General features: G+C 43.2%; 1 protein-coding gene across 1 annotated transcript in view; it reads right to left on the bottom strand.

Moving 5' to 3' along the window:
- Positions 1–12,842, bottom strand: part of LOC137522896 (carcinoembryonic antigen-related cell adhesion molecule 1-like) — a 340,663-nt gene that overhangs the window by 111,927 nt on the left and 215,894 nt on the right. Inside the window, exons 4-5 of the mRNA XM_068243031.1 lie at positions 6,012–6,293; positions 1,450–1,746 (exon numbers count right to left, since the gene is read on the bottom strand). Coding sequence (XP_068099132.1) covers positions 1,450–1,746; positions 6,012–6,293 — 579 coding nt within the window. The remainder of the gene's footprint in view (positions 1–1,449; positions 1,747–6,011; positions 6,294–12,842) is intronic.

Raw genomic sequence — 12,842 nt, 5'->3', positions numbered from 1 at the left:
CAGCCGGCTGTCAGTCAGCTTAGGAATTACACTGCAGATCTGCTCTTTTAATGGGATTTGGGGGGTTTTTGTACAAGCATTAGAAATTAAAGTTAATATGTTATTGCAGACTTTGGAGTATTGGAAATTTTGTACCGGGGGAAATCACAACATCCATAGCGTAACCAGATTGTGTCTCAGAGACACATTGAAAGTGCCGCTGTGTGGCCGGGACAGGAAGGGGGCGGGCCCCACATCCAGTACAGGAAGAAGCTGGAGGCTGTGGACTGAGATCTGTGACGCTGCCTGCTCGGCTGCTGCTATCATTTCAGAGCAGGCAGCGCTCTTACAACAGCGCCGAGCCTCTGCATCAGTCAGTGATATGCATGTCAGCTAGCTTGCCGCCCCTGTACCCAGGCATTTAAAAAAACCCGCCGGACGCCCCGGACAGGTCGGAAAAAGTGGACCTGTCCGGGGAAAAGAGGACGCCTGGTCACCCTACAATCTTAGAGTAAATTTTAACGTCACAGTTCCTTGTTTTGAAAATAATGCACTCTACAAAGTACATCACAACTGAGACCATGTCTAGTTGCTTTTTCTTTACCTATGCGGTGTATGCAGTCCAACTCTATATCACACTAGTCCTCTGAACCTATAAGACTCTTAAACATTTTTTGTATGACAGAAGGGAGTTCCTGCGGGGGGATGGATTAAGTTACTCCTCTAACTTTAATGTTATTTCTCCTCAATTCACATCCCAAAGCAATTGATCGTGAGTTGTCACGGTTCCATTCAGCTCCTTGACTTGAGGACTCAGATTCCATCTCTCTTTCCAGTGTTTCAATTCTCTCTAGCATCGCCCCCATCGCTTCCCTGAGTGGTCTGATTTCCTCCAAAACCCTCTTTAAATGTCAGCTGTAATGCTTCCACCATAGACGTTTGAATTCCCATAGAGAATTCTGTCAGAATATGTTTCTTAACCTGTTTTCTATCCACATACACATATTTTCCCTGCATCCTATTTGGCAGCACTAGGCTGTCGTGAGGAACAGTGTCAAAAGCCTTTGTCAAGTCTAGATAAAATACATCTATTGCTCTCTCAATGTCAACATTCACATTTCCCCCAAAAATGGACACTGTGTAAAATTGTAAATGAAAGCAGGATGTAATGATTCGCAAATTATGTAAATCCTATATTTATATAGCAAAAGGAGGAGAAGGTCAGCACTGCGAATAAGAGCTTTATTCACACTTCGGTGTCCATAGTGACAAGCTGTAAAATTGTGTAGCAAAAGTCACGTATTGTAAATATGCAGGCATGCGGGTGGGTGCAGGGGGAAGATGTGGCCCTGGCAGCTGTTTCGCAGCAAGTCGCTTCTACGGAGGCTAGGTAGACTTTGCTTCTACTATGCTGAAAGATTTCACTGATAGATACATTGATGTAAAAAGAAATTCAAAACAATTACTCACAGCCTAGGTTGAAGGCTGCACTTTTGTTTTCCTCACTAATGAGATTCGATGATTCACAGGTGAAAGATCCAGTATCATTCTTAGAAATGGGGCTGACGGTAAGATTGGAGGATGGGGAGGAAACACTTGTTGTTATATGATAATGAGGATCGTTGGATAATGGTTTTCCATTTAGTGTCCAAGAGAAGTGAACTTCTGTACCATCAGCTGAGCAGTGTAGATACACAGAATCCTCTTCAGCCCAAATAAGTGATTCTCCTGATGGGTTACTAGTCAGTTTCACGTTAGAGACATTAGCTGCAAAAAAGAAAATACAACAAGACAGAAGAACCTTAAGATTTGCTGCTACTGCTGGTGCAAACTTTCATCCAAAGCCTTTTATATTTAAGAGCTGGAATCTTCTTTGACCTCCGGGCCCTTCGGTTTCCTCCCACTTCCCAAAAACATACAGATAAGTTAATTGGCTTCCCCCTAAATTGGCCCTAGACTATGATACATGAACTACATGATATATACTTAGACATATGACTATGGTAGGGACTAGATTGTGAATCCCTCTGAGGGTCGGGACAGTTAGTGACAAGACACTATACTCTGTACAGCACTACGTAATATGTCGGCGCTATTTAAATACATAAACAAAATAAATATTTTACTATGACCTAACCTCTTCCTGTTCTCACAGAACCCCCACCCCTGCCTAACTTTATTCCCTTTGATGCTTACCTTAACCATCCTCCTAACCATATCTCCCCTGGCGTGCAACTAAGTCTTAACAGAAAGGCTGTTGTTTCTAAAACAGTGTGAGGTGATGATACATTTAGTAGGCTACCCTTCTTTCAGTTTTTGGGTGGTACAATAATAATAAAGTTTTTATGCATCCTAGTTTATGGGTTTCACATACCGTAGGTTTGGGATAATTGCATATACATATTAAAGAGGAACTGTAGTGAAAATAACATAATGAATAAAACTGTAACGATCGAAGATGTTACCTCTGTGGTGGAAAGCAGCGCAGCTGCTTTCACACCTGATGTCACCTCTGCGGCCACGCCATCCCGGGTGTCGTTTCCCGACTCAGGTGGGACAGGGGTCTCTGTTGCACAGCAGCTTAGGTCCACACGCCTGCGCATGGAGCAAAAGGACCTTTATGGGCGTAGGAGACAGATCAGCTGACATTGTGGTCAGCTGACTTCTACCTGTCAATCTATCTTGCAGGTTGGTTCAGCACCTTGGGCGGGGCTGCTTGAATCTGCCTTCAGTATTTAAACCTGGAGTTGTTACTCTGTCCTTGTCTGCTGTTGTGAATTCTAGTGTGTTAGCGCTCAGACCTTAGATTAGTTCCGGTGTGTTTTGATCTGGGAGGAAACCAGGGATTTCACACAAGACTAGGACTTTTGTTATTTTGTATATTGTAGTGAAGTTCCTGTTGATGATAGATGTATATGCAATAACTGCGATATATATCTATCTATAGTTAGCTCATTTGATTGTATTGATTATTACTGATTTCCTGTGTATGACTCTGGCTAAACTCTGACTCTGATCTCGTTTTCTGATTCCGTACTTCTGCCTATCTGCCTTAAAGTTGCTGAACCTCTGCCTGATTACCGATTACTCTTCTGCCTCACGATTCTGTTCTGAAACTAACCTCTCTGTTACTGAACCTTGCCTGTCTGACCATTCTACTCACCAGTGGTGCTCCCCACTGGTGAGGTGTGCTATTTACCCACCAGCACCTTTGGTGCGGTATCGCTACTTTTCCTTAAAGTGACCGATAGTACCTTGCCAGCTCCACTGGAAAGGTCAAGCTAAACTATTTGGTCACGAGCTCTGTTAATTGGATTGCCACTTAAACTGATAGTACCTTGCCAGCTCCTCTGGTAAGGTTTTTCCAAACTATGCAGTTGCTGTGATTGTTAGTACGTTCCCAGAACCCCCGTAGGTCTGGCCGTATTTAGCAGTGCCTTTCAGCTAGTGCCAGCCAGCACCTATGAAGGGGCCTAGCTTTATTGGTTTCTGAGGCTCATCAGCTCCTCTGATGAGCACTCGTTAATTACTCTTTATTCCCACCAGCTCCACTGGTGAGGAGTTCACTAGCCTGCAGTACTGTCTGAATCACCTGCTCCTTAGGTGATCGCTATTTGCAGTATTGTTTGTATCACCTGCTCCGCAGGTGCCCTCTTGGCTGCAGTACTGTCTTAAATCACCTGCTCCTCAGGTGATCACTAGGCTGCAGTACAGTCTGAATCACATACTCCTCAGGTGCCCTCTTGGCTGCAGTACTGTCTTAAATCACCTGCTCTTCAGGTGATCACTAGGCTGAAGTACAGTCTGAATCACATACTCCTCAGGTGCCCTCTTGGCTGCAGTACTGTCTTAAATCTCCTGCTCCTCAGGTGATCACTAGGCTGCAGTACAGTCTGAATCACATACTCCTCAGGTGCCCTCTTGGCTGCAATACTGTTTTAATCACCTGCTCCTCAGGTGATCACTAGGCTGCAGTACCGTCTGAATCACCCACTCCTCGGGAGATTCTATCTCCTCAGTATCTGTATCTCCAGCTTGCTGGGGGCTTGTACGCTATTATACTGTCAGTGTACTGATTGTGCCTCAGCAGTCTCTCAGGTGAGGTCTCGCAGAACTATTAAGTTACAGTCGCACCAAGCATTACACTCATAGCATCCTTGTGGCTATACTAGTATTATTGGTGATTCTGCAGATCACCACATAATCAGGTATAGCGTCTGCATTATTGGTGATTCTGCAGATCACCACATAATCAGGTATAGCGTCTGCATTATTGGTGATTCTGCAGATCACCATATAATCAGACGTCTGAGTTGCAGCACCCCACCGTTACAAAAACTGCTTATTTCTACAATATCCATGTATAGATTATTTAGTCAGTGTTTGCCCATTGTAAAACCTTTCTTCTCCCTGATTTACATTCTGAAATGTATCACAGGTGGTGACATCTTTAGTTCTGCCAGGTGATCTGTACGAAATGTTTGTTTACTAAGAGTTCTATGTGCAGAGGGAGATATTGCTTGCTTGGCAGTTGGAAAAAACAGTTATTTACCAAACTGTCAGGACCATGGTCATGACATCACACTGTGGGAGGGGTTTGACCACAATATCAGTCTTACAGACCCCATGATGATCTATTCAAAAAAAGGTAAATATTTCTCATGGGTAAGGAGGTAACAGCTGCTGACTGGGGTGAAGTTCAATCCCTGGTTAAAGTTCCTCTTTAACCACTTCAGTACCAGCAGCCTCTGCCCCCTTAAGGACCAGAGGCATGGCCGGATTTCTGGCAAGGCCACATAGGCCATGGCCTAGGGCACCAGATAAACAAGGGGTGGCCTGCAGACAGTGGGCATTATTTGCAGGGCATTATTTGCAAGTGTCCAAACAAATGAAAAGGATCAGGATAACTGCACTATTAGTACCAGCTGGCATCTGCCTGTGCTGTGCTACAGGCAGCTGCAGTCCAGTAACCAAACATTTGTGAACAGTGTGTGACTAGCAAAAAAACAGACTTTGTCCAATGACATAGCAGCAGCTGCAGGCAGTTACAGAAGGCCGGGTCTCACGCACTTGGTGTAGGGGATGAAAGGACCAGGGGCAGCACCAGCAAATAGTACAGAATACAGAAGGCAGCCTCTCACAGTATCCATTTCTTAATTATTGATTGGCCAGCGCTGTTACCCTGGAGACAGCAGTTGGTACAGGACTCACTTTTACATGTTGCTGACCCCACCCAATGTCCAATTGTGAGCCACTTTTGACTATGTGTGTGTGGTGGACAGCTCCCACCACCCCCATCACCTGTAGATCGCTTGATTGACCAGTTCCCCCGTGTGACGTGATTGATTCACTTCACGTTGAAAACTGAAAAGGAGACCTCGGCACTAGCCGCAATAGTGGACACCAGCGGCCCAAAAATATTGGGTGGGTGTGTGTGTGGGGCGGCTGGTAATAGTCGGCCTTGGGCGGTAAGAAGTACAAATCCGGCCCTGACAGATGGTGCTGGTCCCGTAAACCGCTGCTACCCGACGAATCGCCGCTAAAATCCGCCGCTTCCGACAAACATGCCGCTCTGTCCCCGCCGCAGGCTGCTCTCTCTGCCGTTAGTATGATGGCAGAGCGCTGTGCGCCGGTCAGGAGCCGCTTTCATTGGCTCCTGACCCTGTCACTCAATGTAAGCCAATGGGAATGGCTTACAGTAATGGCAGGGCCAGGAGCCAATGAAAACGGCTCCTGCCCGGCGCACAGTGCTCTGCCGTCATAGAGGCAGCAGGGCAGCACATTGCGGTGGGTAGAAAGCAGCGAGAGCGGCTGGGACGGACGGGGGCGCGCGGTCAATGGGACGTAGAGTTTACGTCCGGTCAGAACCGCAGCGCCCCCTGCCCACCGTAGAATCGTACTCGCTCGGTCCGCAGGTAGTTAAGCTATTGATTTCCACTTCAGCCATAAATAAGAGCTTCTCTGCTATGACATTCATTTTTTTAGTACATGCCACACACTTGCAAGCAATCACAATGATTTTTAATGCTCACCTGCCAGACTGAAGTGTAGAATATTGCTGGTCTCATTGTTTATCCAGTTTGAGACAGTACATGTGAAAGGTCCATCATCATTATCAGATACAGGGCTGATTGTAAGTGTTGAGTTACCCTGTGTGAGCTGGTACCGAGCGTTCTGAGGTAGTGGCGCCCCCTTCAGGCTCCATGTGTAGCTGACATCTGTGCCAAGAGCTGAACAAGTCAGAGATGTTGAATTAATTCCTGGCCAGAGATATCCGGATGCATTACTGGTTAGCCTCACATCAGAGACTGGCACTGCCAAACCAAAGACAAATGTGTGACTGACACAGAAAACAAGTAGTGAAATTACAATGCATTATTTTTTCTTCAGGAATACATATATTTTTAATAAGGAAAAAGAAATAGTCTTCTCCTCTTCTTGTCCTTTTCTGACCTTTGAATACTGAGGGCCCATATGCAATTCACTTTTTCACCTGAGTTTTCTCCTAGGAGATAATTTTTCATCTTCTATTTTATATAACTTTCCAGCACTTTTCAACTAAAAAAGTGCCAAATAGTAAATAAAAAAAGTACTATCAAAATTATTTTGAGTATTTCTTGCTTTCTGCTGGCTTAAAATGCATTTTATTGAAAAGTTTAAAAATATCACCCAGGAGAAAACTCAGGAGAAAAAGTGAATTGCATATGGCCCTGAGTCTCTTGTTTTGCTAAGTGTGCATATGTTTTCAACCATAGGCCTTAAGTCTGTGGGCCATATCATATGCAATTCACGTTTTCACCTGACTTTTCTCCTAGGAGATAATTTTTCATCTTCGATTTAAAATAACTTTTCATCACTTTTCAACTAAAAAAGTACCAAAGAGTAGTTGAAAAGATACTATCAAAATTATTTTGAGTATTTTCTTGCTTTCTGGTGGCTTAAAAGGCATTTTATTGACAAGTTTAAAAACATCACCTAGAGAAAACTCAGGCGAAAAGGTGAATTGCATATGGCCCTGTATGTTAGGTAATGTTAGGTAATGTTAGGTAAACATTTTGCTCCCAACTTCTAGTGCTCCAAATGTCAGACTATCAAAACTCAGAGGCCACTTTTTCACCTGAGTTTTCTCCTAGGAGATCATTTTTAATCTTCAGTTTAAAATAACTTTTTAGCACTTTGTAATGGGAAAAAAGTACCAAATAGTAGGTAAAACATTACTGTAAAAATATTTTGAGTATTTGTTTGCTTGCGGGTGGCTTAAAGAGACTCTGAAGTCTCTAAAAAAACTTATTTTTATTTCATAAATATGTTTAATACCTTAGCCCTAACTAAACCGCCGCATCCCCGCCGCTGTAAACTATCTAAATCCCCCCAAACTCGCCCCTCCCTCTCCATCACAAAATCCAAGACTCTCTTGGTCGTGGATTTTGCTGCCCTGTGCGCTTCCGTGTGAGGCAAAGCTATCAGCTGCAGCCCTGCCTCACACGCGTCTGTCAGTGGCAGATCTCCGCCTCTCCCCCGTCCCTCTCAGTGAAGGAAGACTGAGAGGGGCAGGGAGAGGCGGAGATTCACCGCTGACAGGTGCGTGGGAGGCAGGGCTGCAGCTCATTGCTCTGCCTCACATGGAAGCGCTCCCCGTAGTGTGCCCCGGGGAGTTTGGGGGGATTTAGATAGTTTAAAGCAGCGGGGCGGCAGTTTAGTTAGGGCTAAAGTATTAAACAGATTTGTTTAGTAAAAAGCTGGTTTTTTTAGAGACTTCGGAGTCTCTTTAACCCATTCGCGTTCCGTAGTTTTCACTTGAGAAATATTCACCTCCCATTCATTAGCCTATAACTTTATCACTACTTATCACAATGAACTGATCTATATCTTGTTTTTTCCGCCACCAATTAGGCTTTCTTTGGGGGGTACATTTTGCTAAGAGCCACTTTACTGTAAATGCATTTTAACAGGAAGAATAAGAAAAAAACTGAAAAAAATCATTATTTCTCAGTTTTCAGCCATTATAGTTTTAAAATAATACATGCCTCCATAATTAAAACTAACGTATTGTATTTGCCCATATGTCCCAGTTATTACACCGTTAAAATTATGTCCATATCAAAATGTATGGCGACAATATTTTATTTGGAACTAAAGGTGCATTTTTTCCGTTTTGCATCTATCACTATTTACAAGTTTAAAATAAAAAAAATATAGAAATATTTCATCTTTACATTGATATTTAAAAAGTTTAGACCCTTAGGTAAATATTTACATGTTTTTTTTTTATTGTAATGTTTTTTTTTTATATTAAACATTTTGATTGGGTATTTTTGGGAGAGTGGGATGTAAACAATTGTTTTATAATGTAAATGTGTGTTTAGTTTTATTTTTTTTACTTTTAGTTGTAGTTTTACTTTTTGGCCACAAGATGGCGGCCATGAGTTTGTTTACATGACGTCACTCTAAGCGTAACATACGCTCATAGAGATGCATGGGGGAGGTAACAGCCAGAAAAGGCGCAGCTTCCGAGAGAAGCTGTCGCTTTTTCAGCGGGGGAGAGGAATCAGTGATCGGGCACCATAGCCCGATTCACTGATTGCCTGGCTAACAAACCGCAGGCCGGGAGCGCGCGTGCATGCGCGCGATCGGCCGTGGGAGCGCACGGTAGCGCGCATGGTTCCTGGACATAGTCTCTACGTCCAGGATCTAAAATAGGTTAAAAGGCATTTTATTTTAAGTTGTAAAAATATCACCTTGGAGAAAACACAGGTGAAAAAGTGAATTGCATATGGCCCAGTGTATCTACTTTACTGTGCAGATAATTTACAATTTCAACTCATGCAGAGAGGGTCAGTGGAAAGTAATATCAGGAACATTTTTATGGTTTGAAAACAAATTGTTATTTAAGTGGATAATGGTCTGTACAAGTACCTGATAAAACCTGTTGAATAATGGCCACTTACATACAGTATACTGTAGATTTGAATGCCGTTAGTAAGCAGATGGTTTTAAACAATCTCAAAGTGATCTAAAATAATTGTTTAAATGTTTCAAAATTACAAAATGATGTTTGGTTAAAGGTGATCAAAGTTTTTCATATCTAATGTGCCATTCAGAAACCATTTGGTTTTAACTGAAAGCTATCCCAATTAATTCAGATGACAGCTGACAGCTCTGTACAAATGTGTCACTAGCCTAGAGGCTAGCGATGTGTCTGTTGCTATGGCTGTGGTGGTGGGAATCATTATATGGGATGAGGGACAATGCATGGTGGACAATACCACCATAAGTTCCCCTAATATCTATCCCCACATGTTTTGGGAGTAAATACCCCCAGCCCCACCTGTAATGCATAGATTTAAACAGGGCTTTGTAGAGGTGGGGAGGCTTTGCCACCCCCTCTAACAAAGCACCCATATCATATGCTGTGCAGGCTAGTATAGCCTAGGGTGGTGAAGACCCATGTGGGTTGGCTTAGCCATCTTGGCTACACAAGGCTTCATGGGTGAGAAGAGGCTAATAAAAGTTTTGTGGGTGGGGCATGTATTTTTTTAAAGTAATTATTAAAACAAAGGCATGACCTCTCACCCCTTAAGTTTCCTTTAACCCCCTTGTCCTTTATGCAGGTTGGTATAGCCAGAATGACCAAGCCATACGGTATAGGGCTCTGCCACTAGGGATGGTCGCTGGATTCCACGGAATTTATTATTCCGTGATTCCAGCCGGAATTTGGTCATTCCGGTCCGTTATGACGGAACGGAATTGCTATATCACTATGGCGGAATTTCCGCAGAAGAATACGAAATTCCGTGGAATTTTGCGGAATGCAAATTTTTTTCTCACCAAACTAATTTTTACCTACTAAAAGGTATTTCTGCTTGACAGACTTCCTTATTTCCCTCCCTCACTCCCTCCTCGCGGAGGGAGGAGGTCTTGTCTTCCAGGGAATTATAGGATTTCAAAAGCCAGCTTACATACAGTGGTGTGAAAAACTATTTGCCCCCTTCCTGATTTCTTATTCTTTTGCATGTTTGTCACACTTAAATGTTTCTGCTCATTAAAAACCGTTAACTATTAGTCAAAGATAACATAATTGAACACAAAATGCAGTTTTAAATGATGATTTTTATTATTTAGTGAGAAAAATAACTCAAAACCTACATGGCCCTGTGTGAAAAAGAAATTGCCCCCTGAACCTAATAACTGGTGGGCCACCCTTAGCAGCAATAACTGCAATCAAGCTTTTGCAATAACTTGCAACGAGTCTTTTACAGCGCTCTGGAGGAATTTTGGCCCACTCATCTTTGCAGAATTGTTGTAATTCAGCTTTATTTGATGGTTTTCTAGCATGAATCGCCTTTTTAAGGTCATGCCACAACATCTCAATAGGATTCAGGTCAGGACTTTGACTAGGCCACTCCAAAGTCTTCATTTTGTTTTTCTTCAGCCATTCAGAGGTGGATTTGCTGGTGTGTTTTGGGTCACTGTCCTGCTGCAGCACCCAAGATCGCTTCAGCTTGAGTTGACGAACAGATGGCCGGACATTCTCCTTCAGGATTTTTGGGTAGAGTCTAGACAGTAGAATTCATGGTTCCATCTATCACAGCAAGCCTTCCAGGTCCTGAAGCAGCAAAACAACCCCAGACCATCACACTACCACCACCATATTTTACTGTTGGTATGATGTTCTTTTGTTAAAATGCTGTGTTACTTCTACGCCAGATGTAACGGGACACGCACCTTCCAAAAAGTTCAACTTTTGTCTCGTCGGTCCACAAGGTATTTTCCCAAAAGTCTTGGCAATCATTGAGATGTTTTTTTTAGCAAAATTGAGACAAGCCTTAATGTTCTTTTTGCCTAAAAGTGGTTTGCACCTTGGATATCTGCCATGCAGGCCGTTTTTGCCCAGTCTCTTTCTTATGGTGGAGTCGTGAACACTGACCTTAATTGAGGCAAGTGAGGCCTGCAGTTCTTTAGATGTTGTCCTGGGGTCTTTTGTGGCCTCTCGGATGAGTTTTCTCTGCGCTCTTGGGGTAATTTTGGTCGGCCAGCCACTCCTGGGGAGGTTCATCACTGTTCCATGTTTTTGCCATTTGTGGATAATGGCTCTCACTTTGGTTCGCTGGAGTCCCAAAGCTTTAGAAATGGCTTTATAACCTTTACCAGACTGATAGATCTCAATTACAGTACTTTTGTTCTCATTTGTTCCTGAATTTCTTTGGATCTTGGCATAAAGTCTAGCTTTTGAGGTGCTTTTGGTCTAATTCTCTGTGTCAGATAGCTCCTATTTAAGTGATTTCTTGATTGAAACAAGTGTGGCAGTAATCAGGCCTGGGGGTCACTACAGAAATTGAACCACAGTTAAGTTATTTTTTTAACAAGGGGGGCAATCACTTTTTCACACAGGTCCATGTAGATTTGGAGTTTTTTTTTCTCACTAAATAATAAAAAACATCATTTAAAACTGCACTTTGTGGTCAATTATGTTATCTTTGACTAATAGTTAACGGTTTTTGATGAGCAGAAACATTTAAGTGTGACAAACATGCAAAAGAATAAGAAATCAGGAAGGGGGCAAATAGTTTTTCACACCACTGTACATTGGCCAGGAATCAAACCCAGGTCTAGTAGCTTGGTAGGCAGCTCTCCCCACCACTATACCAACACTACATGCTAAAGCCAGCCTAGCATGTACCATTATGGTATATCCAAGAGAAAAATGAGCTTGCTTAGGGATTTGTAGGATTTTAAAAGCCAACTCACATACATTGGCCAGGAATCGATCTCAGGCCTACCACTCTGTAGGCTGCTATCCTAGCCATTATACCTCCAACACTACATGCTGAAACTTCTTGGAGCAGACTTACTTCCTTCCTCCAAAAGACACACATACATCTCAATAAAATCATTCAACAGCAACTGTATGCACAGTCCTTGTGGTACACAGTCTCTTTGGCACAATTGGTTGGCACGTTTGGCTGTTAACTGGAAGGTTGGTGGTTCAAGCCCACCCAGGCATGGCCTTGCCTTTTGTGTTAAACAGTTGTCCGAAGAGAGCCCCAGATAGCTATGTAGATTTATATCTCTCTCTCTCTAGTAGGAAGCTTTCCGCAGATTGTATTTTCCACAATTTTGGGCGGAAATTGGTCATTCCATTCCGTTTGGTTGGAACGGAATTGCTTCTTCAATCCGGCGGCTTTCCGAAATTGCCTTTGAAATTCTGCCGTATTGTAACGAATGCGGAATAGTTTCCGTGGTCAGCGCACCGGATGCGCGCTGACACTGCAGAAATCCTCCACAAACTTGTAATTTGGAGAACCCAGGTTAGGTGCAATGCACCGGTAGAGGGCACTTCCCACCGGCAGATGGAGCTGTGGAGTGCAGACGAGCACTGCCTCTGCACTGCCACAGATGCCAGATGGGAATTGTCCTCTACCGGTGCATTGCACCTAACCTGGGTTCTCCAAATTACACGTTTGTGGAGGATTTCCACAGTGTCAGCGCACATCTGGTACGCTGACCACGGAAAGTATTCCGCATTCGTTACAGAATAACCAGCCAAACCGAAATTCCCAGGGTAGAGGGAATGTTCGATTTGCTTCAGATGTCACTGCCCATGGCAAGAGCGTATGTGGATCCTATTATAGGTAGGATCATTCATTATATTAAAGCAGTAAAAAAATCTGTGTATGTTCCTGATCTCAACCCATATGAGTGTTTATTGGATACAGGGTTGTTTGAACCTCCATTCGCTCCGTGGGAGAATGGGGCTTTGATGGAGGAATTTGAGTTTGATTGGAAATCGTTTTGAGATTTCTACATCGCAAAAAGTGAAGATATTCTGAATGCTTGTCTTGATTCTATGTATATTTTGATTG

This window comes from Hyperolius riggenbachi, chromosome 6 (assembly GCF_040937935.1).
Source record: "Hyperolius riggenbachi isolate aHypRig1 chromosome 6, aHypRig1.pri, whole genome shotgun sequence".
In the NCBI taxonomy this organism is placed as follows: domain Eukaryota; kingdom Metazoa; phylum Chordata; class Amphibia; order Anura; family Hyperoliidae; genus Hyperolius; species Hyperolius riggenbachi.
Note: the sequence above shows the minus strand (reverse complement) of the source record. Positions and strands in the feature narration are given on the sequence as shown.